Source organism: Capra hircus, chromosome 6, assembly GCF_001704415.2.
Source record: "Capra hircus breed San Clemente chromosome 6, ASM170441v1, whole genome shotgun sequence".
Lineage (NCBI taxonomy): Eukaryota > Metazoa > Chordata > Mammalia > Artiodactyla > Bovidae > Capra > Capra hircus.
In genome coordinates this window covers 81,801,934-81,823,762 of record NC_030813.1, presented here as the reverse complement: position 1 = coordinate 81,823,762, position 21,829 = coordinate 81,801,934, and the positions used below count along the sequence as shown (strand labels likewise).

Sequence of the window (21,829 nt, the reverse complement as noted above, 5' to 3'; positions counted from 1 at the left end):
ATTGAGTATATATCTGTGTTTTTTAAGGTTTTGCATTTTTTTAAATTTTGCGTTAATTAATATAGACGATTACCTTTGTGTGTAACATACGTATGCTTGCATATGTAAAATGGAATAAAACAATGGATAATAAGAGTTGTTGTTGTTTTGTTGTTAAGCTGTGTCCAATTCTTTTATGATCCACGGACTTTAGCCCACGAGGCTCTTCTGTTCATAGAATTTTCTAGGCAAGAATATTGGAATGGGTTGCCATTTTCCTTCTCATGCTGCTGCTGCTTCTATGTCACTTTAGTGATGTCCAACTCTGTGCGACCTTCTCATAATAAAGGCTAAATGCACATAATTTCTATAGGATATCGGAACTTTCCATTTCTGTTATGATCCAGATTTCCTTGGTCATAATAGTTTATGTTCTCTTGTACAATTTTATAACGCATTTCTCAGTCTATCAGTTGTTAAACCCTTAGTACCCTAGGCTTACCATTGCAGATAAAATTATCTTTTTATTTCTTTCTTTTCTGAGTATTTTTTCAATTTTAATTGGAGGTTAATTGTTTTATAATATTGTGTTGATTTCTGTTTTACAACAGTATGAATCAGCCACAAGTATACATATATCCCCTCCCTCTTGAGACTCCCTCCCACTCCCACCATGAACCATTTTTTTTTAGAATTGTAGACATTACAAGATACTGACTCTTGAATGCAGTGTAAGGAAGCTTCAGTAGCTCTGACCACAGTTAACCTAGTTGTTTCTTTTGGGTGCGCTACCTACCATCCTCATTTAAAGTGGTTCAGTTGCAAAGCATGCCAGGTAGATCCTTTTATTTTAGGTATAATATATTTGAAAGATAATGCTCCATCATCTAGGTCTAAAACATTTGACTACATTGACACCATTTGTTGTTCAATCTGACTTTCTGCGACTTTATGTACTGCAATGCGCCAGGCTTTCCTGTCTTTCCCTATCTCCTGGAGTTTGCTCAGACTCATGTACATTGAGTCGATGGTGCCATCCAACCATCTCATCCTCTGTCGTACCCTTATCCTCCTGCCCTCAGTCTTTCCCAGCATCAGTGTCTTTTCCAGTGAGTTGGCTCTTTGCATCAGGTGGCCAAAGTATTGGAGCTTCAGCATCAGTCCTTCAAATGAATTTTCAGGTTGATTTCCTTCAGGATTGACTGATTTGATCCCCTTGCTGTCCAAGGGATTCTCAAGAGTATTCTCCAACACCACAGTTCAAAAGCCTTCTTTATGGTCCAATTCTTGTCCATATGTCCAATTTATACACGACTACTGGAAAAATCAAAACTACTTTAATTTCATAGGGATAGGTGATGAACCTGTTAAAATATAAACTCCTTGAGTATCTTTGTATGTATGTATGCATGTGTGTGTGAGTGTGAGTTTGTGAGTGTGTGTGGGTGCATGTGCATGTACATACTCTTACATTCCTTCCTTTTGCATTGATGACTTCTGTCTTGGGACCACAAATATTTTAAGGCACTCAGCCATAATTGAGATATGCCTTTCAAAATGTAGCTAACAGTTTTATAAGAAACGCATTTTGGGTTATGGTTGTATATAAGTAGAAAGTATCTTTGGGAATGCAACAGGCACTTAACTATAGCAACAACCTTGAGAACTGCTACAATTTTCTAAGCTTGGTAAAGTGTCTGTAGATTTATTTCTTAATTAAATTTGCAATTTGGATTACAGATTTTGGTTAATATCACAAAAATGTTACAAGCTTGGGAATAGTTTATTGCTGTTTAATGTAAATTATTTGTTAATTGCTCATAACAACTTTCCAGAAGAAAATAGAGTATACTTAGCTGCAGTTTTATGGCTGCAGCTTAATCCCAAGACCTACAGTCTTTAAAAAAAAGGGACATGGTCCTTCTGGGTTTCCTGTGGACCTTTCATTTTATTTTTATTTTTTATTAACTCTTTTCCTTTATTCTTGTTTGACCAAAAAAAAAAAAAAAAAAACCATTTAGGGTAATGACTTGTTTATATGATTTTGCTGTAATTGTTCTCCAAATAGTTATTCAAAATTGCTTGTTCTCTTGCATCCTAATAATGCTTTCTTTAAACTGTCACTCTTGTATTCATTATAATGAATGCTGAATCTACTTTCAGTTATGGAAACAACATGTGCTTTTAATAACTTTTTGAAAATAGTGATGTATTTTCATATAATTCACACAGTTTTGTGTTCTTTCTCTTTTAGTGAATTTGTTGGATTCACGGACTGTCATGGGGGACTTGGGATGGATTGCTTTTCCAAAAAATGGGGTAAGTCTTTCTGAAATTTTGCCAAAGCTTAAACTACTTGAATATACATCATCTTAAATATTGTATAGTTGTATTCTCTGTACATTCTTGTCATTAAGAAAAAAGGAGTGTATATGTGAAGAAGGAGGAGACTTCAAATTAAGTCTGATTGGGGAAAGCAGGGAAATTGGGAAGAGATTTTAATGAATGGACAGCAAATGTATTATTTTCCTCTCTGAATGTTTCTCCATAAAAAAATGTGAAGGTTTTCAGCATTCAGGAGAGATTTAGGTTGAAGGAACCAACATATTTTTAGAATTGATTTATTGAAAAAGAAAAAAATAAATGAGAAAATAGATTTGCTGCAACATGCCCTTAGCTTGTTTGTATTGACTAGGAAGTAAAAGTTGATGTGTCAATGACCAGTGTTGAATTAAACACTTGGAACAGTTTATTATGATTCATTCACTACATTATGGAATTAAAATATTATAAGAAATTCCTTTAAATTCCATTGTTATTAAAAAATTACTCAGAATATTGTCAGTCATCATTCAAAGGTTTTCTTTTAATTCTTGAATTTTTCTCTATTGAGAACTTTCAGAAAAGATGCTCACTGGAAGATTTTTATAATCCACCATTGTTTTAATTAGTAAATTATTGTATGGTGTACATTAAAAATAAAGTCTTTGGGGTGAAAATTAGGTAAGGTGTTTTAAAATATAAACATATTGATAATATTTATAATGCTAACCATCTTAAAACATATATTATGTTTGTGACATAAAATCATTGTATTACACAGAAAGAATTAACTGTATTGTGTGACTGTTATATTGAAAACAATCTAGACTTTGATGGAATATTTTTATTATTTAATGACTTTAATATTTAAACAATTTGAATACTTAAAACAATTATATAGTGTATACATGTATATATTTTTAAAATTATGCATACTAATAATATTTCATATGACCTTGAAGGTTAATTTCAATCTAATTAAGGAATCAAATATCATAACACATCTGGTTATAACAACCAAAATAAGCAAAACTTAAAATATTTTTCCACTTGATGAATATACCAGATAGGTGTATTTGTCCTTCATTTAGAACATTCAGTTCAGTTCAGTCATGTATGACTCTTTGCGACCCCATGGACTGCATGCAGCACATTAGAACATTTTTGTGGAAATAGGACGTGTGTGCTAAGTCACTTCAGTCATGCCTGACTCTTTTAGACTCTGTGGTCGATAGCCCTCCAGGTTCCTCTGTCCATGGGATTCTCCAGGCAAGACTGCTGGAGTGGGTTGCCATGCCCTTCTCCAGGGGATCTTCCTGACCCATGGATTGAACCTGAATCTCCTGAGGCTCCTGCATTGCAGGTAGATTGTTTACAACTAAGCCACTGGGGAAGCCCTGGAAATAGGACAAGTAGTATTAATTGTTCTAGTGCCTAATAATACACATGTTAACATCCTCATCTCTGTGTGTTTTTTCTTTTTTCATTAAGTTGGTATTTCTTTTTGGTTGTTAAATAATATAGTTATATTTAGAGGTATAATATAAATAAAGTAATACAAGTAGATTGTTATGATATTAAAACATGAAGGTAAACCATGATATTAAAACATGAAGGTAAACCATGTGAAAAAAAAATTCTTATTCAATTTGTAATTGAACATAAAAACACTCAGTTTTGTATTCAGTATAGCCAGTGCCAACATAAATGTATATATTCACTTAATCTGTCTTTTATCTTTCTTATGTTCTTCCTTTCACCATTTTTTTCTTCCTTCTTCCCCTCACTGGCCATCTCTGAGTTATTTTCTTTCTTTCATCTTTAAGTACACCTCCTATACAGGAAGATCTCTAGCTAACATCCATATATGAGAACCTGTAAATATATTTTGTTCTCTTATTTTTCAAATATCAAAAATGATTTATTACATAAATATTTTGAATTGCCCTTTCTGAGAAGAGGCTGACATATTGGGATGAAGTTATTTTTTTTTTAAACCCTCAGAAAATATGTCATATTCTCTTTGAATTTAGTTTTGTATTTCTCATACTTCCATTCGGTAGTTATTCAGAAAAGTTTAGACAGAGTGTAACTGTGAGGGTAAATCTGATGTTGTAGTTGTTGTTGCAGCTAGATAGTTTTAGGGAAATGGCTCAGTTTTAAGTATGATTTCTGTATAAAGCACAATTGATTTCTTAATAAAAACATACCTTTTGTACGGGGAATGAGCTATTTCCAGTCATTCTAAAAAGCTCGTCCTTACTTTTTGTTTCTATTATAATTGTTAGTATATTGTTAATTTTGTTCAGAGTTTTTTGAAGAGTACTTTTTTCAAAACGCTTGTAATTTTTTGAGTGGTTTCTTTTGAAACCACTGACTAATATAACCACGCTGCTAATGCCTGGTGTTAATATTGAAGAAAAAGAAATTAAATTAGAAAAACTTAGTAAAATGTGCACTTATCCAAGTATAAGGAATGTGTGTCAAACCAAGGTGTTACATTTTGTGTTAAACTCACCCAAATGCAAATTGAGGAAACTTTTAAAATTATATTTTAAAGAGAATAAGCATAAAAGTGCAAGCAATTCCAATAAAATTTGCATGCACTTTTTATAGATTATTAGGTTGAGTCATTTATAAATAGATAATCTAATTCTAACTGAACTATAGATCATTGACATAATGTTAGCAAAAATTCTTTAGTAAAGATATCTGAAAATTTTCTCTTCCATAAAAGCCATGAGAAAAACTGAAAAGTATTATAAGAATCAACTTTTCAGGACTCTGGAAATTTACCAAGCTCTTGGAGTAGTTCTGAGAACAGTCAAGAGAAGGACTAAATCTTGGTAGAACCACAAGTTTGTGGCATTTTAAGGTACCCTGTGCTCTTTCCTGCCTCTTCAACTCTTTAAAGTAGTCTTGGAAAAAACAAAACAAAGCAACAATCTGCCATCAGGGTGAAAATGGTAGTCTGGCAGGTACCAGAGTGGAGTGAGTCAGGCAAGATACTCTTCAAATACTTGATCTTGAGAATTGTCATTATATATAGTCCAGTCACACCCTAAAAGAATACTCTCCTGAGACTGTCTTGGCTAGAGTTCCTCCAGTCTCAAAGCCTTTACTTTACTAAATAAAGAAGAATATTCTGGATTTTTTTTCTAGAACATTTTCCTGAACTTCATACCTTAGGAAAGAATATTTTATTCTTTTATTTTTAACCTAATCAAAATAGTAACTTAAATGTAGGCCTGAGAACTGGACAAGTAACTTAGAATAAACACTTATTCATCCCTGTAGTCATGTACACATTCCATACACTTCTTAGAAACCATCAGTGCACCTGTTGTGCTCTTTTTTTTTTTTAAGCTTTTATATTTCTTATGACAAGCTCATATTTACCATTGCACAGTGTTTCTAAAACTTGGCTCAGTTCCTGGCATATCATAGAACTTCAATAAATATTTTTTAGAAGGGTAATATTTTTTTAATTTATGAAATGGGTCATACATTCCTAATATGTAGTTCTACATGTAGATTAACTAAGTGTGACAGAAAGTAGAACTGGGCAGTGTTGGCACCCAGTACACATCCTTTCTTTGACCTTCTGTTGCATTTCTATTCATACTGGATCTGCCAGTCCATCAGGTTTTTATGTTTCTTTGTTTTTGACTCTATCTGTATAGATTTATTGTCAGCACTTAAAGATTGGGAGAGTTCATGTAAAATCTGAATTTCCAACTTTTCTGTTTAGTTGGAAGCTTCAGAAAGCCAGGGCTGGCAGATTTCCATGACCTCTTCCCCCCAAAGTTGACCAAAGGCTGCTGTTGGAAGACTAAGCAAATTCTTCTGTTTGACTCAGTTTCCGCCTGCTTCTCTTCAATTATTTAAGCTGATAGTCTGCAGTATTCAGATTATCATGGAGTCATTTTTCAATATTGCACAAACATTGAGATTTTATTTTGTTTCAGGAGGGACTTTTTTTTTTAAAAATTTTTCTCATTGTTACATGCTGAGAGAGTTTCTTCCTAGTTTTGTTTGAGTACCTCACCTTAGGGCACATCTTTTGAATTTTGGCTTCAGCTTGTACTTTGTAATCTGTGTGTGTGTGTGTTGTGTGTGTGTGTGTTCTGTATGTGTGTGTGTCTTCTGCCTTACAGTAGTAATTTGGAGTCTCTTTCCCTTTTTCTTTCCTTTTTTTTTCGATACATGTCCAGAGGTACTTTGTTATAGAAAAGTTAACTTTTATGCAAATTCGCTGTATTCATTCATTCAGCAGATATATACTAGGCCCTTACCTTGTGGCTAGAACTCTTCTAGGCACAAACTATCAAACTATGTGTGCCTTTCTTAATTTGTACCTGGTTTGGTTAGTTAGTTATAGTAGTTTAGTTTTGTTAGTAGGTTATATATGTATACCTAGTAGAGTTATTAATAGTTATGGAAGTGAGAATGAGTCAGAGCCTAACTTTTCTTCTCTACTATAATCAGTGTTATCATGGTGAAGATAGTGAGGCGGGGGGAAGAAAAGAAAAAGTCCCTGACACTATGGAGCTCGGTGTGGCATTATTATTTTGAGAATGATTTATCAGAGTGTTAGAGCAATGTGATAAGTGAAATGTTTTCTATTCTTTTCTCTCTATGCTTGTACAGAAGTGGCAGAAAGGTTACAGTTTTTGCTCAAGGTCATTCAAGTAGTTTGTGACACAGCTGGGAGGAATATGCATGTGTTTGACACATGTGATAACGTCATTCTTTCTCACTGTCTTGCCATAAAAAATACTTTTATTAAGTACATAAATTTATTTGATACTAACAATGGCAATGTAAAAAGAGATATTTAGTATTTTTTTGCAGATGGAAAAAATGAGGTGGATTAAGTGTAAGTGACTTGTCCAAGGGTATTCAGTTGGAAAGAGATTGAGGCCATTTTAAACCCAGGTCTTCCAGGATATTGACACTCCTACCAGGAGAACTCTTCCAAACAATTAGGTCTCCAGAGACATAAGTAGGTTCTGGATAGTTCTTAGACTTCTAGTTTATATAAAAGAGGAGTTGGTGCTGAAGAGAAAATTCACCTCACCCATGGTGGGTTCATGTTGATGTATGGCAAAACCAATACAATATTGTAAAGTAATTAGCCTCCAATTGAAATAAATAAATTAAAATTGGAAAAAGAGAAAGTTTTAAATGTGCTAGAGAGTGTCACATGCTATTCAGTTCAGTTGTCGCTCCGTCAGTCATGTCTGACTCTTTGTGACCCCGTGGACAGCAGCACGCCAGGCGTCCCTGGCAATCAACAACTCCCTGAGTTTACTCAAACTCATGCCCATTGAGTTGGTGATGCCATCCAGCCATCTTATCCTCTGTCATCCCCTTCTCTTCCTGCGCTCAATCTTTCCCAGCATCAGGGGCTTTTCAAATGAGTCAGTTCTTCAAATCAGGTGGCCAAAGTGTTGGAGTTTCAGCTTCAGCATCAGTCCTTCCAATGAGCACCCAGGACTGATCTCCTTTACGATGGATTGGTTGGATCTCCTTGCAGTCTAAGGGACTCTGAAGAGTCTTCTCAACCCAACAGTTCAAAAGCACCAATTCTTTGGCACTCCGCTTTCTTTATAGTTCAGCTCCCACACCCATACATGACTACTGGAAAAACCATAGCTTTGACTAGATGGACATCTGTTGGCAAAGTAATGTCTCTGCTTTTTAATATGCTATCTAGGTTGGTCATAGCTTTTCTTCTAAGGAGCAAGCGTCTTTTAATTTCATGGCTGCAGTCACCATCTGCATTTATTTGGGAGTCCCCAAAAATAAAGTCTCTCATTATTAATTGGTATTAATAGATCATAATACATTTGAAAAAATGTATAACACATGTTCATGCTATGTCGTTGCAACCACATGGACTGTAGCCCAACAGGCTGCTCTGTCCATGGAATTTCCCCGGCAAGAATACTGGATTGGGTTGCCATTCCCTTCTCCAGGGTATCCTCCTAACCCAGGGATCAAACCTGGGTCTTCCACATCCCAGGTGTACCTGTAATTCCCTATGAATTTTGGGGACCTGGAAGAATATCAGCTTTCCTGTCTGTTAAGCAGGGATGAGTGGCTATTATGTCATCTATCTTGCAGTGTTGTTGTAGGATAAGATAGGATAATGTACCCAAATGGACCATGTCATCCCTCAGCCACTAAAAAAATAGAAAACATAATGGTTTATTAAAAAGCTACTTCTGTATTCCTGTTTTCAAGACAGAACCAGAAAGCAGTAGTTAAAAGGAACAACCACTCAGCTCTCTCTTTGGCATTTGAGAGTTCAATGAAATAAGTAACTCGTCAGAGTTTTCATACCTTAGCTTCCAAATGTAGGAATCAGTACTCCATTTCACTTTGAATAAAATAAGCAGAGGATTTGTAATTTTTTTTTTCCTGGAACTGGTCTTTGATTGTAGACAGAAAAAGAAAAGAAACAAGCACAACATGGGCTGACTTCTGGCTTAACTGATGTAAAATATCAATGCATTTGTTTGCATTTGTTGCTGCTGTTGTATAGTTGCTATGTCATGTCTGACTATTTATGACCCAATGGACTGTAGCCCAGCAGGCTCCTCTGTCCATGGGATTTTCCAGACAAGAATACCAGAGTGGGTTGCCATTTATTTCTCCAGGGTATCTTCCCAACCCAGGGTTCGAACCTGTGTCTCCTGTATTGGCAGGTGAATTCTTTACTGCTGAACCACCGTGGAAGCACCAGAATATGCATCAGTTCAGTTCAGTTGCTCAGTCGTGTGCGACTCTTTGCGACCCCAGGAATCGCAGTATGCCAGGCCTCCCTGTCCATCACCAACTCCCAGAGTTCACTCAGAGTCACGTCCATCGAGTCCGTGATGCCATCCAGCCATCTCATCCTCTGTCGTCCCCTTCTCATCCTGCCCCCAATCCCTCGCAGCATCAGAGTCTTTTCCAATGAGTCAACTCTTCGCATGAGGTGGCCAAAGTACTGGAGTTTCAGCTTTAGCATCATTCCTTCCAAAGAAATCCCAGGGCTGATCTCCTTTAGAATGGACTGGTTGGATCTCCTTGCAGTCCAAGGGACTCTCAAGAGTCTTTTCCAACACCACAGTTCAAACGCATCAATTCTTTGGTGCTCAGCTTTTTTCACCGTCCAACTCTCACATCCATACATGACCACAGGAAAAACCATAGCCTTGACTAGATGGACCTTAGTCGGCAAAGTAATGTCTCTGCTTTTGAATATACTATCTAGGTTGGTCATAACTTTTCTTCCAAGGAGTAAGCGTCTTTTAATTTCATGGCTGCAGTCACCATCTGCAGTGATTTTGGAGCCCCCCCCCCCAAAAAAAGTCTGACACTGTTTCCACTGTTGCCCCATCTATTTCCCATGAAGTGATGGGACCGGATGCCATGATCTTCATTTTCTGAATGTTGAGCTTTAAGCCAACTTTTTCACTCTCCACCTTCACTTTCATCAAGAGGCTTTTTAGTTCCTCTTTACTTTCTGCCATAAGGGTGGTGTCATCTGCATATCTGAGGTTATTGATATTTCTCCCGGCAATCTTGATTCCAGCTTGTGTTTCTTCCAGTCCAGCGTTTCTCATGATGTACTCTGCATAGAAGTTAAATAAGCAGGGTGACAATATACAGCCTGATGTACTCCTTTTCCTATTTGCAACCAGTCTGTTGTTCCATGTCCAGTTCTAACTGTTGCTTCCTGACCTGCATATAGATTTCTCAAGAGGCAGGTCAGGTAGTCTGGTATTCCCATCTCTCTCAGAATTTTCCACAGTTTATTGTGATCCACACAGTCAAAGGCTTTGGCATAGTCAGTAAAGCAGAAGTAGATGTTTTTCTGGAACTCTCTTGCTTTTTCCATGATCCAGCATAGTTACTCTCAGTTCTAGATTTCACTGCTTATTTGAGTACATATTTTTTCCTACATAGCACCTTTTGTTAGCATTTTATATTGAGGTTCTCAAGGAAATGGCAACCCACTCCAGTACTCTTGACTGGAAAATCCCATGGATGGAGGAGCCTGGTAGGCTGCAGTCCATGGGGTCACTGAGGGTCAGACACAACTGAACGAGTTCAATTTCACTTTTCACTTTCATGCATTGGCGAAGGAAATGGCAACCCACTCCAGCGTTCTTGCCTGGAGAATCCCAGGGACGGGGAGCCTGGTGGGCTGCCATCTAAGGGGTCGCACAGAGTCGGACATGACTGAAGTGACTTAGCAGGTAGCAAACGTTTTCAGTCTCAACCCATTAGAACATAATTCTAACTGTAATACTAATATTAAGATCAGGACTAAAGAATAAGGAATAATAAAGAGGTGTTGAGAATTAATTGATTTTATGATCGACTCTATTGTCATCCCTCTATTTTTTAATGTTTTTAATAAGATTTTGTCTTAAATATTTGTTATTTTTGAGCCATTTCCCTTATTTAAAAATTTAATATACTTAGTTTTAGATTTGCATAAAAATGAGCAAAATGTATGGAGAATTTCTATACACAACCTCAGTATTCCCCTCACCCTTTCCCCACTATTATTAGCATGTTGCATTAAGTATGTTTTGTTACAATTGACCAGCCAAATGTTGATACGTTATTATTAGCTAAAGGTAATGGTTTATGGTTTATATTAAAGTTCACTCTATTGTACATTCTGTTGTTATTGTTCAGGGGCTCAGTCATGCCCAACTCTTTGTGATCCCATGGACCATAAATTCTGTGGGTTTTAGCAAATAGACTACAACATGAGTTTACCATGCAGGATCATACAGAACATTCACTGTTCTCTCTGTATACACTCTGAAGATGTACCTTCCTTATAATTACATTAGCATTATTTTGTTCACCTTCTGGAACATTTAATATTGATTAATCTATATAGTCTAAGCATGTGTGTAAATAGCATTGTTTCCTAGAAAATTTTAGTGTTTCCAAAACATATTTTTACAAGAATAAAATGAATGGTTATTGTGTTTGTTTATGGATTATGCACTTAAGTCTCAGAAATTCCACTATTGCTCTTTTTCCATCTGTTGTTTTTACAGTGGATTACAGAGTACACCTGCCTCCTTGCTTTGGTGGAAAGTCTTTTCCCCACTGAGTTCTCTGTACTTCCTGTACACACAATGGGCAAGCCATCATATTCTCCTGGGTATCAGCTATGAATCTCTTTGCAGTTTCCGCTTTTGTATTTACTCGTGTCGTCTTCCATTCAAAGAGGATAAACATTCTTTTGGAAATCTTTTCTTGTGCTGATCTTAAGGGCTATTAGGATCATTCAGAATAATTGATTCATTTTAGAGAAATTTCAGAATGTTGACTTAAATTATATTGGTACTAAAATGGAGATAGATTAATCCTCTCTGCCTAGGGCAGAAAGAACAAGCAGTAGTCCTTCATAGAGTCACTTCAAAATCAAGGTTTATGGCTTTTCTTGTTTTAATGTCTCTTTGTTCTGTTTTCTGATTTCTTTGAGACAGAGAGCCTGTGTATTTACTTCTAAAGTTGAAAATAACTTGTTTAGATTATTAAGAAATGGACTGTGAATCTGTTGTTAGTATTTTATCTGGATTTTCCTGAATCAAGAGAAAAACTGGATATTCCGTCCTGACACTTGGATTTTGATTTAAAAAATTTTGGTTTGTGCATTATTTCTTCTCCTCAAACTTGAAGGAGAAGGATGAGGAAAAGTATTTGAACAGTGTGAATCTCAAATATTTTGGTTATGATCAGGGTGAGTTTTGCCAGAACCTTGTTTTGGCTTTGCTTTCTACCAAAGGAGAAGAAAGATAATGACAAGCATTGAGGCCCACACTGAGTGTGGGGAGGCTAATAAAGATGATAATAATGCTGAAGTGGAAAAAAAGAGCACATTAATGGATATAGAAAAGCTCTTTATTTGGGCAGTGATAGAAAAGAATTCTAAAGGGAATGGATATTATACTATATATTGCAAATGCCAGTACAATGAAGAACAGTCCTGTTCCAGAGTAGCTTTGTATTCATTATTTTTTAGAAAAACAAAAAGCATACCCCACCCATAAGTTAATTAAGATAAATAATTTAAGGAATTCAAGATAGTCATTAAGCATACACTGAAGTTTAGATGAAGCACAATTTCACATGTAGATTTCCCACATGGAAACTTAGTAATTATGAATAAAGTTTTTTTTTTTTAATGTCCCACTCTGGTTTGGCATATGAAACAAATGTATTACATCTTTGATATATAAAATTATATTGAATAAATCAGCAGTAGTCACAGTGTACTCCTGCAAGTGATGGTTGTTTTATTTTTGATTGATTTATTTTTAATATAAATTTATTTATTTTAAATGGAGGTTAATTACTTTACAATATTGTATTGATTTTGCCATACATCAACATGACTCCACCACAGGTATACACGTGTTCCTCATCCTGAACCTCCCTCTGTCTTCCCTCCCCATACCATCCCTCTGGGTCGTCCCAGTGCACCAGCCCCAAGCATCCAGTACCATGCATCGAACCTGGACTGGCAATTCATTTTATATATGATATTATACATGTTTCAATGCCAGTCCCCCAAATCATCCCACTCTCTCCCTCTCTCACAGAGTCCAAAAGACTGTTCTATACATCTGTGTCTCTTTTGCTGTCTTGCATACAGGGTTATCATTAGCATTTTTCTAAATTCCATATATATGCATTAGTATACTATATTGGTGTTTTTCTTTCTGGCTTACTTCACTCTGTATAATCGGCTCCAGTTTCATCCACCTCATTAGAACTGATTCAAAGGTATTCTTTTTAATGGCTGAGTAATACTGCATTGTGTATATGTACCCCAGCTTTCTTATCCATTCATCTGCTGATGGACGTCTAGGTTGCTTCCATGTCCTGGCTATTATAAGCAGTGCTGCGATGAACATTGGGGTACATGTGTCTCTTTCAATTCTGTGGGATTGCTGGGTCATAAGGCAGTTCTATTTCCAGGTTTTTAAGGAATCTCCACACTGTTCTCCATAGTGGCTGTACTAGTTTGCATTCCCACCAACAGTGTAAGAGGGTTCCCTTTTCTCCACACCCTCTCCGACATTTATTGCTTGTAGACTTTTGGATAGCAGCCATTCTGACTGGTGTGAAATGGTACCTCATCGTGGTTTTGATTTGCATTTCTCAACATCATGAGTGATGTTGAGCATCTTTTCATGTGTAGATTCAGCCATCTGTATGTCGTCTTTGGAGAAATGTCTATTTAGTTTTTTTGGCCCATTTTTTGATTGGGCTGTTTATTTTTCTGGAATTGAGCTGCAGGAGTTGCTTGTATATTTTTGAGATTAGTTGTTTGTCAGTTGCTTCATTTGCTATTATTTTCTCCCATTCTGAAGGCTGTCTTTTCACCTTGCTTATAGTTTCCTTTGTTGTGCAGAAGCTTTTAAGTTTAATTAGGTCCCATTTGTTCATTTTTGCTTTTATTTCCAATATTCTGGGAGGTGGGTCATAGAGGATCCTACTGTGATGTATGTCAGAGAGTGTTTTGCCTATGTTCTCTTGTAGGAGTTTTATAGTTTCTGGTCTTACATTTAGATCTTTAATCCATTTTGAGTTTATTTTTGTGTATGGTGTTAGAAGGTGTTCTAGTTTCATTCTTTTACAAGTGGTTGTCCAGTTTTCCCAGCACCATTTGTTAAAGAGATTGTCTTTAATCCATTGTATATTCTTGCCTCCTTTGTCAAAGATAAGGTGCCCATAGGTGTGTGGATTTATCTCTGGGGTTTCTATTTTGTTCCATTGATCATATTTCTGTCTTTGTGCCAGTACCATATTGTCTTGATGGCTGTGGCTTTGTAGTAGAGCCTGAAGTCAGGCAGGTTGATTCCTCCAGTTCCATTCTTCTTTCTCAAGATTGCTTTGTCTATTCAAGGTTTTTTTGTATTTCCATACAAATTGATGCTTGTTTCAATTGTTTAGTAGATGTTCTCTTTGTACGTTTAAAGTCATTATGTGTGTGTGTGGTGAGTTGTTCAGTCATGTCTGACTCTTTGAGACCCCGTGGATTTTAGCCCGCCAGGCTTCTATGTTCATGGGATTCTCCAGGCAAGAATACTGAAGTGGGTTGCCATGCCCTTCTCCAGTAAAGTCACTGTAAAACAGTGCAAATATTTTCTTCTTTACAGGCTCTCAAAACACTTTCAGATTATAGGAAAACTCACAAATATAAACTGGAAAATGACCTTTATTCATAATACCCTCTTGTTAATCCTTTCTTTTTACCCTAACTGCAGTAGGCTAGATAAAGACCTCATAGCCTTCAAACTGCAGTTTCAAGTCTTACTTCCTTGGGAAACTGTGGTTCAAAGGCTAACTAATCATTCCCCCATTAGCTGATTGATCATGCTGCAAAATTATTTTTGCCTCCATCCCAACCCCTATCTGGGCTTCCCTGATGGCTCAAATGGTAAAGAATCTGCCTACAGTGCAGGAGACCTGGGTTTCATCCCTGGGTCAGGAAGATCCAGTATTGCCTGGAGAATTCCATGGAGAGAGGAGCGTGGCAGGCAGGCTGCAGTTCGTGGGGCCTGGAAGAGTTCGATACAACTGAGCGACTTCCATTTTCACTTCAATCCTTATCTATTTTTCCTCCAGATCACAATGTATGCAGCTGTGTTATCCATACTCATCACCTTGGCTAGCTTTCTATCCAAACACTTAATTCTTCTGATCCATTTCTTTTGGATGATGTTTTCTCCCGTTCTGTCTAATAAGCAGGGAACATAAATCTGAACCTGGAGTAGGAAATGGCAACCACTCCAGTATTCTTGCCTGGGAAGCCTCATGGACAGAGGAGCCTGGTGGCTATAGTCCTTGTGGTTGGAAAGAGTAGGACACGACTGAGCACCTACACACACACACACACACACACACACACACACACACACGGAGTTTCAGATTATTGCTAAAGTTATATATAGCTTACAGTTAGCTTGCCTGTGATATGAGACAGCTGTGCACACACCTGTATCAAACATTCATTTCCTAGTATTATTCCTTCCTGCTTTATATTGGGTCCACATATTTTGCTTTTCCCCACCATGTATATGGAGATTTCTGGGCGTCAATTTAGAGGTTTCTCTGTGAAATGATGTGCTCCAAATCCGAACCTATAATCATTTTCCTTCTGAAAGAAAACTCTGTTCTAATTGATATGTGCTCCATTTTCTATATGTGACTATAATGATTTTTTCTTTACTCTCATCTTCCCATTCATTAATGAAGATATTAAATAAAACTGGGCTTTGGAAAGGTCCCCAAGGCCCAAGTACCAGTTACTTTCCAAGTGGTTTGATTGCTGTTTATCATGACTTTTTTTTTTTTCCCTACCCATTCTTCAGCTGTTTTCAATTCATGTGACAGTGCTCCCATGCAAGTCAATTTGAATTAATTTTGCAAGCAAAATGCTTTATGGTTCTGAGTACATAATCTGCCTCTCCCACAGAGAAAAAAATATACTGTAATCATCCAGCATTCCTGTTGATTATTTCCATTAAAGGCAGCAGGGGGAGAGAGAATGCTCAAGACTCCTCTCTCATTTGAAGTTTTTTGAGGTCTTTGCTATTCATTACCTTATTCTCTCTCACTTTTTTTCCTTTGTGCCATTCAGTGCTTGTACTAATGCAGAAAATGATGGTCCAAACTGTTCAGCCTGAATCTCTGTCTTCTGGAGCATGAGGCTGCTATCTTTTTGATCCTACATCCCACCACTCTTCCCTCCATATGATCTGACTTCTCTCTTTTTAACTCCCCAAAGGATTAATGTAAATTTGTACCTCTTGAATGGATTACTTTCAGTATTCCATCTTTCACTCTCCATATAGCCCATATTAATGCTAGTAATTTTTCCAAGCCCAGTTTAAGTTATACAACATGAAGCTTTCTATTACCACCTGCAAAGGTGATCACTTTCTAGTCTGTCAGAATTCAGCCCTTCCCATGTATTGAATACACTGAAAATTAGATATTTGCAGTGTTACCAGTGTTTGAATATGACTGTTTTAAGCTCCTCTAGTGTAAAGACCTTTCTGTTGTTACTTGTAGCATGCTGTCCTATGTCTTAAATATATATTCACATAAACAGTATTAGTCACTGACAGATACATAACTAGGAATGAATCTGTAGGAAGCAGTGGTCATTCAGACCCAGAAGGCTGTAGATTTTTGTCTAAAATAGAACAGTAAAAAAAAACATCAGGGTTTGGATATAGATAGTCTTATTTATTTGGTGTTTGCAGCTTGAACCAGGAATACTTTATTTTTATTATACAGCTAATTTTGCTGTTGCTATTTAGTTGCTAAGTCATGCCTGACTCTTTGTGACGCCATGGACTGTAGCCTGCTAGGCTCCTCTGTCCATGGGATTTCCCAGGCAAGAATACTGGAGTGGGTTGCCATTTCTTTCTCCAGGGGATCTTCCTGATCCAGGGATCGAACCTATATCTCCTGCTTAGCAGGTGGATTCTTTACCACTATGCCACCTGGGCAGCTACAACTAATTTCACCAAAAGACTGTTATGTGCTAAACAGATTACATTGATACACAGGACTCACTTCCTTTCTTCAACTATCAGTGGATAAGTTTGAATGATATTTCTTAGAGCTATGAAATAGAGTCTGCAGAAACTTTCTGGGGCCCTCTCTGTATTGAATTCAATCCAAATTACTAACTTGTCATATGTATTTGCCTACTTAAAGGCATTATGGTTAACATGGAGACTTTGAAATCAGCTACTCTAGATTCATATTCTGATACCACCCCTCACTACCTAATGTGTAGCAAGTTAATCTCTCTGCATCTCTCTTTCCTAATATATAAATTATGTGTAATATTGCCTACTGAACAACCTTCTCTTAACGTTTAGAATGAGACAACAATGTGATGCTTAGCACAATGCCTGGTTAACTCAAAGAACCCAAGATCAATTTGAATAGCTGGAAAAATGAAAGAAAAGAATTGGGCATGCTTTCATGAGCTAGGAAGTGGTTGCCCTCTTTCTTTGGTTCCTACTTTTGACTAGGCATTTGTTCATTCTTCCCTCAGCACGCCAGATTTCTTTGCTTCACTCCCACATGGCTTTCGAGATCTTCCTTGGTGGCTCAGTTGGTAAAGAATCTGCCTGCACTATAGGAGACCCTGGTTCTATTCCTGGGTCAGGAAGATCCCCTGGAGAAGGGATATGCTACCCACCCACCCAGTGTTCTTGGGCTTCCCTGATGACTCAGATGGTAAAGAATCTGCCTGCAGTGTGGGAGACCTGGGTTCGATCCCTTGTTTGGGAAGATCCCCTGGAGGAGGGCTTGGAAACCCACTCCAGTATTCTTGCCTGAGAATCCCCATGGACTGGGGAGCCTGGTGGGCTACAGTCCATGGGATTGCAAAGAATTGGACACAACTGAGCAACTAAACACACACATGACTTTCACCCAATTTCAAATTTGAAGGACCAGCTCAGTCTGACTGGGAATGTTCTAAACTGCATATGGAAAGATTTTGATCAGTACCATTCAGTTCTGGCAACCATCACTGATTCAGATAAAACCAGCTGGTTTGAGGAAGAAGAGTAAAATCATACAGTATTAGTAGAGTTGTAGCTGTTGACCATCTCTGCTATAAGTGTGTGTATGCTCAGTTACTCAGTTGTGTGTGACTCTTTGCAACCCCATGGACTGTAGCCCACCAAGCTCCTCTGTCCATGGAATTTTCCAGGAAGAATACTGGAGTGGGTTTCAATTTTTTATTCCAGGGGATCTTCCCAATCCAGGGCTCGAACCTACATCTCTTGTACCTGCTGCATTGGCAGGAGATTTTTTTTTTTTTTAACCACTAAGCCACATGGGAAGCCTCTCCTATGAGGAAAGAAGCTTAAAAGAAAACGAAAATGTTGGTGTCATCTCAGTTAGTGTCTCTTGGACATTCTGATAAGGAAGCATCTCCCCAAATATTAAGTTGTTTTTGCACATAAAATTTATTTGGTTATAAAAATAATTAATAATGTGAACTATTTTATTCAAAAAATTTGCAGTGAAATTAGTTGTTTCAGTACATAATTTCCATCATGTTTCTGAAACCTGATTTCTACATGCACGTGAATTTTACCCAGTATTCAGTAATATTATTTGAGTGGTCTGTTTGCTTTCAGTGTTCTTTCATACTCGTATTTCATTGATCTATTTGACTTATTTAAAATCTTGTTATTATATGTCCCACTATTCTTTTATTCTAAACTTCATTGTAACCAGTGATTCTACATCTTTGGTTATCATCATTCTGTTCTGTAACACAAATGTCACTGTGCCTCCATGCTACTTTCTGGTATACATCTAGTTATTATGAGTAAGAAGACTAATAACATCCTGTTAGCTCATGGTTTCCTTAGAGGCCAAGAAAATCACCCTTGTGTATGCTGACCTGGTTGTGAGAGTCCCTACGCTGCATTGTAGCCAAGCCTCTTGCTTAGCAGCAAGTTACAGATACAAAAATATGGAAACAAATGAGGAGGGCAGTCTTTACTAATGAGTAATAGTCTTTACAGTCTTTGACATCAATTAATGCTTTTCTTATGTGGGATTGCCTTCTGTGATTTCAACACTTCTAAAGTGTTATTTGGAATATTTAATGACATAGGTTATGAATCTGAACTTAAAAAACATGTTCCAATTCAGTGTTATTTCTTAATACTTGATCAAGAGCATAGACAACGGAAATGTACATATGCTTCATGAATCCTTCATGTATTCCACTGCACGTTATATACATCCGGACAGGACAGCTGCCAGAACTGTTGGAGAAGTTTCATTTTAAACAGAGTTTTGTGCAGTTGGGCACGCGTGAACTTTTAATTGATTATAACATGCAAATATGTAATAAGCTGAAGAATCACAGGCTGTGCATTGATTACAAATTATTTAAATAATGGAGGATTATTCAGTTTGTGTCACAAATAGTTCCAGGCTGCACAGTTAAAGGCCAAATGATGAGTATATTCCTGAAGGATAAAGTCATTTCATTAAACAAGCTTCCCTGGCTTACTGTTTGCTTTATTTTGATGCCAGATTGAATAATAGGATTTTTAAAGGTAATTTAACAGTGATAGTATATTGCATTTTTATCATCTTAGAATTTTGGAATTCTTTTACATTTGTAAAATATACAGATTGAAGTAATTATAATAAAAAATACCATACAATTTCAGTGCTAATGTCAGGAGAATTAAAGTGGTTTCAAAAAGTGTTATTAATATGGAGGGTGAGAAGTAGCCATAATGTCATCACATGTGGATAGTATTTTCTTGCTAGCCAATCATCAGTAATTTTCATGGAAGCTTTATTCATTAGTGCCCCGAAATTTATTCCTGACATATACATTTAGTATGTACAGTGTATTTTTTGAAAGTAGAAATGAACATGCAGATACATTGTTATATATGCTGTCAGTAAAACTTTGAAATTAGGATCTTTCATGGAACCTCTTTGCATCATCAGGTGGGAAATTAAAGACTTAGCTAAGAAAAATAATAAACCACGAGATTTTATAGTTGAAGTTCTTCATGTTATTTGACAAATATGATCAATATTTCCAATATACCTAAAAGTTATTTTTTTAAATGAGTTGTTTTTTTTTTAAATGAATTCATATAGTATAAGACTGTTAAAATTTCCACCATATAAAGAACAGCACTAAAAATGAAAACAATAATGATAGCAGCATGAATTAAAATTGCAACTTGTTTCAAACCTTAGTTACCTCAGTTTATACACTCATTAAATAAGAATTGTTTATATTGTTGCTTTTGTTCAGTCGTTAAGTCATGCATGAACTGCACAAACTAGGCTTCTCTATTCTTCACTATCTCCTCTTTGAGAGTTGGCTCAAATTGATGTCAACCGAGTTGGTGATGCCATCCAAGAGTCTCATCCTCTGCTGCCCTCTTCTCCTCCTGCCCTCAATCTTTCCCAGTATCAGGGTCTTTTCCAGAGTCAGCTCTTCGCATTAGGTGGCCAAAGTATTAGAGCTTCAGCTTTAGCATCAGTCCTTCCAACGGATATTCAGAGTTGATTTCCTTTAGGATTGACTGACTTGATCTCCTTGCGGTACAAGGGACTCTCAAGAGTCTTCTCCAGCACCACAGTTCAAAAGCGTCAGTTGTTCAATACTCAACCTTCATGGTCCAGTTCTCACATCCATACATGACTAGTGGAAAAACCATAGCTTTGACTAAACAGACCTTTGTTGCCAAAGTGAGGTCTCTGCTTTTTAATATACATGTAGATTTTTCATAGATTTCCTTCCAAGAATCAAGCATCTTTTAATTCCATGGCTGCAGTCACTGTTTACAGTGATTTTGAAGTGCAAGAAAATAAAATCTGCTGTTGTTTTCAGTTATTTTTTTTTCCTTTTTAATTGCCATGAAGTGATGGGACCATATACCATGATCTTAGTTTTTTGATGTTCAGTTTTAAACCAAGTTTTTCACTCTTCTCTTTCATCAGCATCAAGAGGCTCTTTAGTTCCTCTTCACTTCTGTCATTAGAGTGGTATCAGCTGCATATCTGAGGTTGTTGATGTTTCTCCTGGCAGTCTTGATTCCAGCTTGTGATTCATCCATCTTGGCATTTCACACGATATACTCTATTAATATTAAATAAGCAGGGTGACAATTAAAGCCCACCCTGAGGGCTCTACTCTCTTGACTGTATCTCTTGAAGGCCCTACTTCCCAATACTATCACCTCAGGATTTCAACTTCCAGAAGTACAAGCTGGACTTAGAAAAGGCAGAGTAATCAGAGACCAAATCACCAACATTCATTGGATCATATAGAAAACAAGGGAATTTCGGAAAAACATCTACTTCTGCTTCACTGACTACACTAAAGTCTTTGACTGTGTGGATCACGACAAACCTTGGAAAGTTCTTAAAGAGATGGAAGTACTAGACCACTTTACCTGTCTCCTGAGGAACCTGTATGCAGATCAAGATGCAACCGTTAGAACCTTACATGAACAACTGACTGGTTCCAAATTGGGAAAGGAGTACGTCAAGGCTGAAGAAGGGCTGACTCCCTGATTGATGCTTTTTTTTCCCAAGTTTATATTTACTTTAGTAGATTGAGTAGATAATGCCGGGAGAAATATCAATAACCTCAGATATGCAGATGACACCACCCTTATGGCAGAAAGTGAAGAGGAACTAAAAAGCCTCTTGATGAAAGTGAAAGTGGAGAGTGAAAAAGTTGGCCTAAAGCTCAACATTCAGAAAATGAAGATCATGGCATCCGGTTCCATCACTTCATGGGAAATAGATGGGGAAACAGTGGAAACAGTGTCAGACTTTATTTTTTTGGGCTCCAAAATCACTGCAGATCGTGATTGCAGTCATGAAATTAAAAGACGCTTACTCCTTGGAAGAAAAGTTATGACCAACCTAGATAGTATATTCAAAAGCAGAGACATTACTTTGCCAA

At 36.9% G+C, this 21,829-nt stretch overlaps 1 protein-coding gene across 5 annotated transcripts in view; it reads left to right on the top strand.

Moving 5' to 3' along the window:
* The window catches only part of EPHA5 (EPH receptor A5), a 411,524-nt gene that overhangs the window by 29,554 nt on the left and 360,141 nt on the right, over nt 1-21,829 (top strand). For all 5 annotated transcript variants that reach the window (XM_018049506.1, XM_018049505.1, XM_018049503.1 and 2 more), the window contains exon 2: nt 2,234-2,298. In XM_018049506.1, coding sequence (XP_017904995.1) covers nt 2,234-2,298 — 65 coding nt within the window. The remainder of the gene's footprint in view (nt 1-2,233; nt 2,299-21,829) is intronic.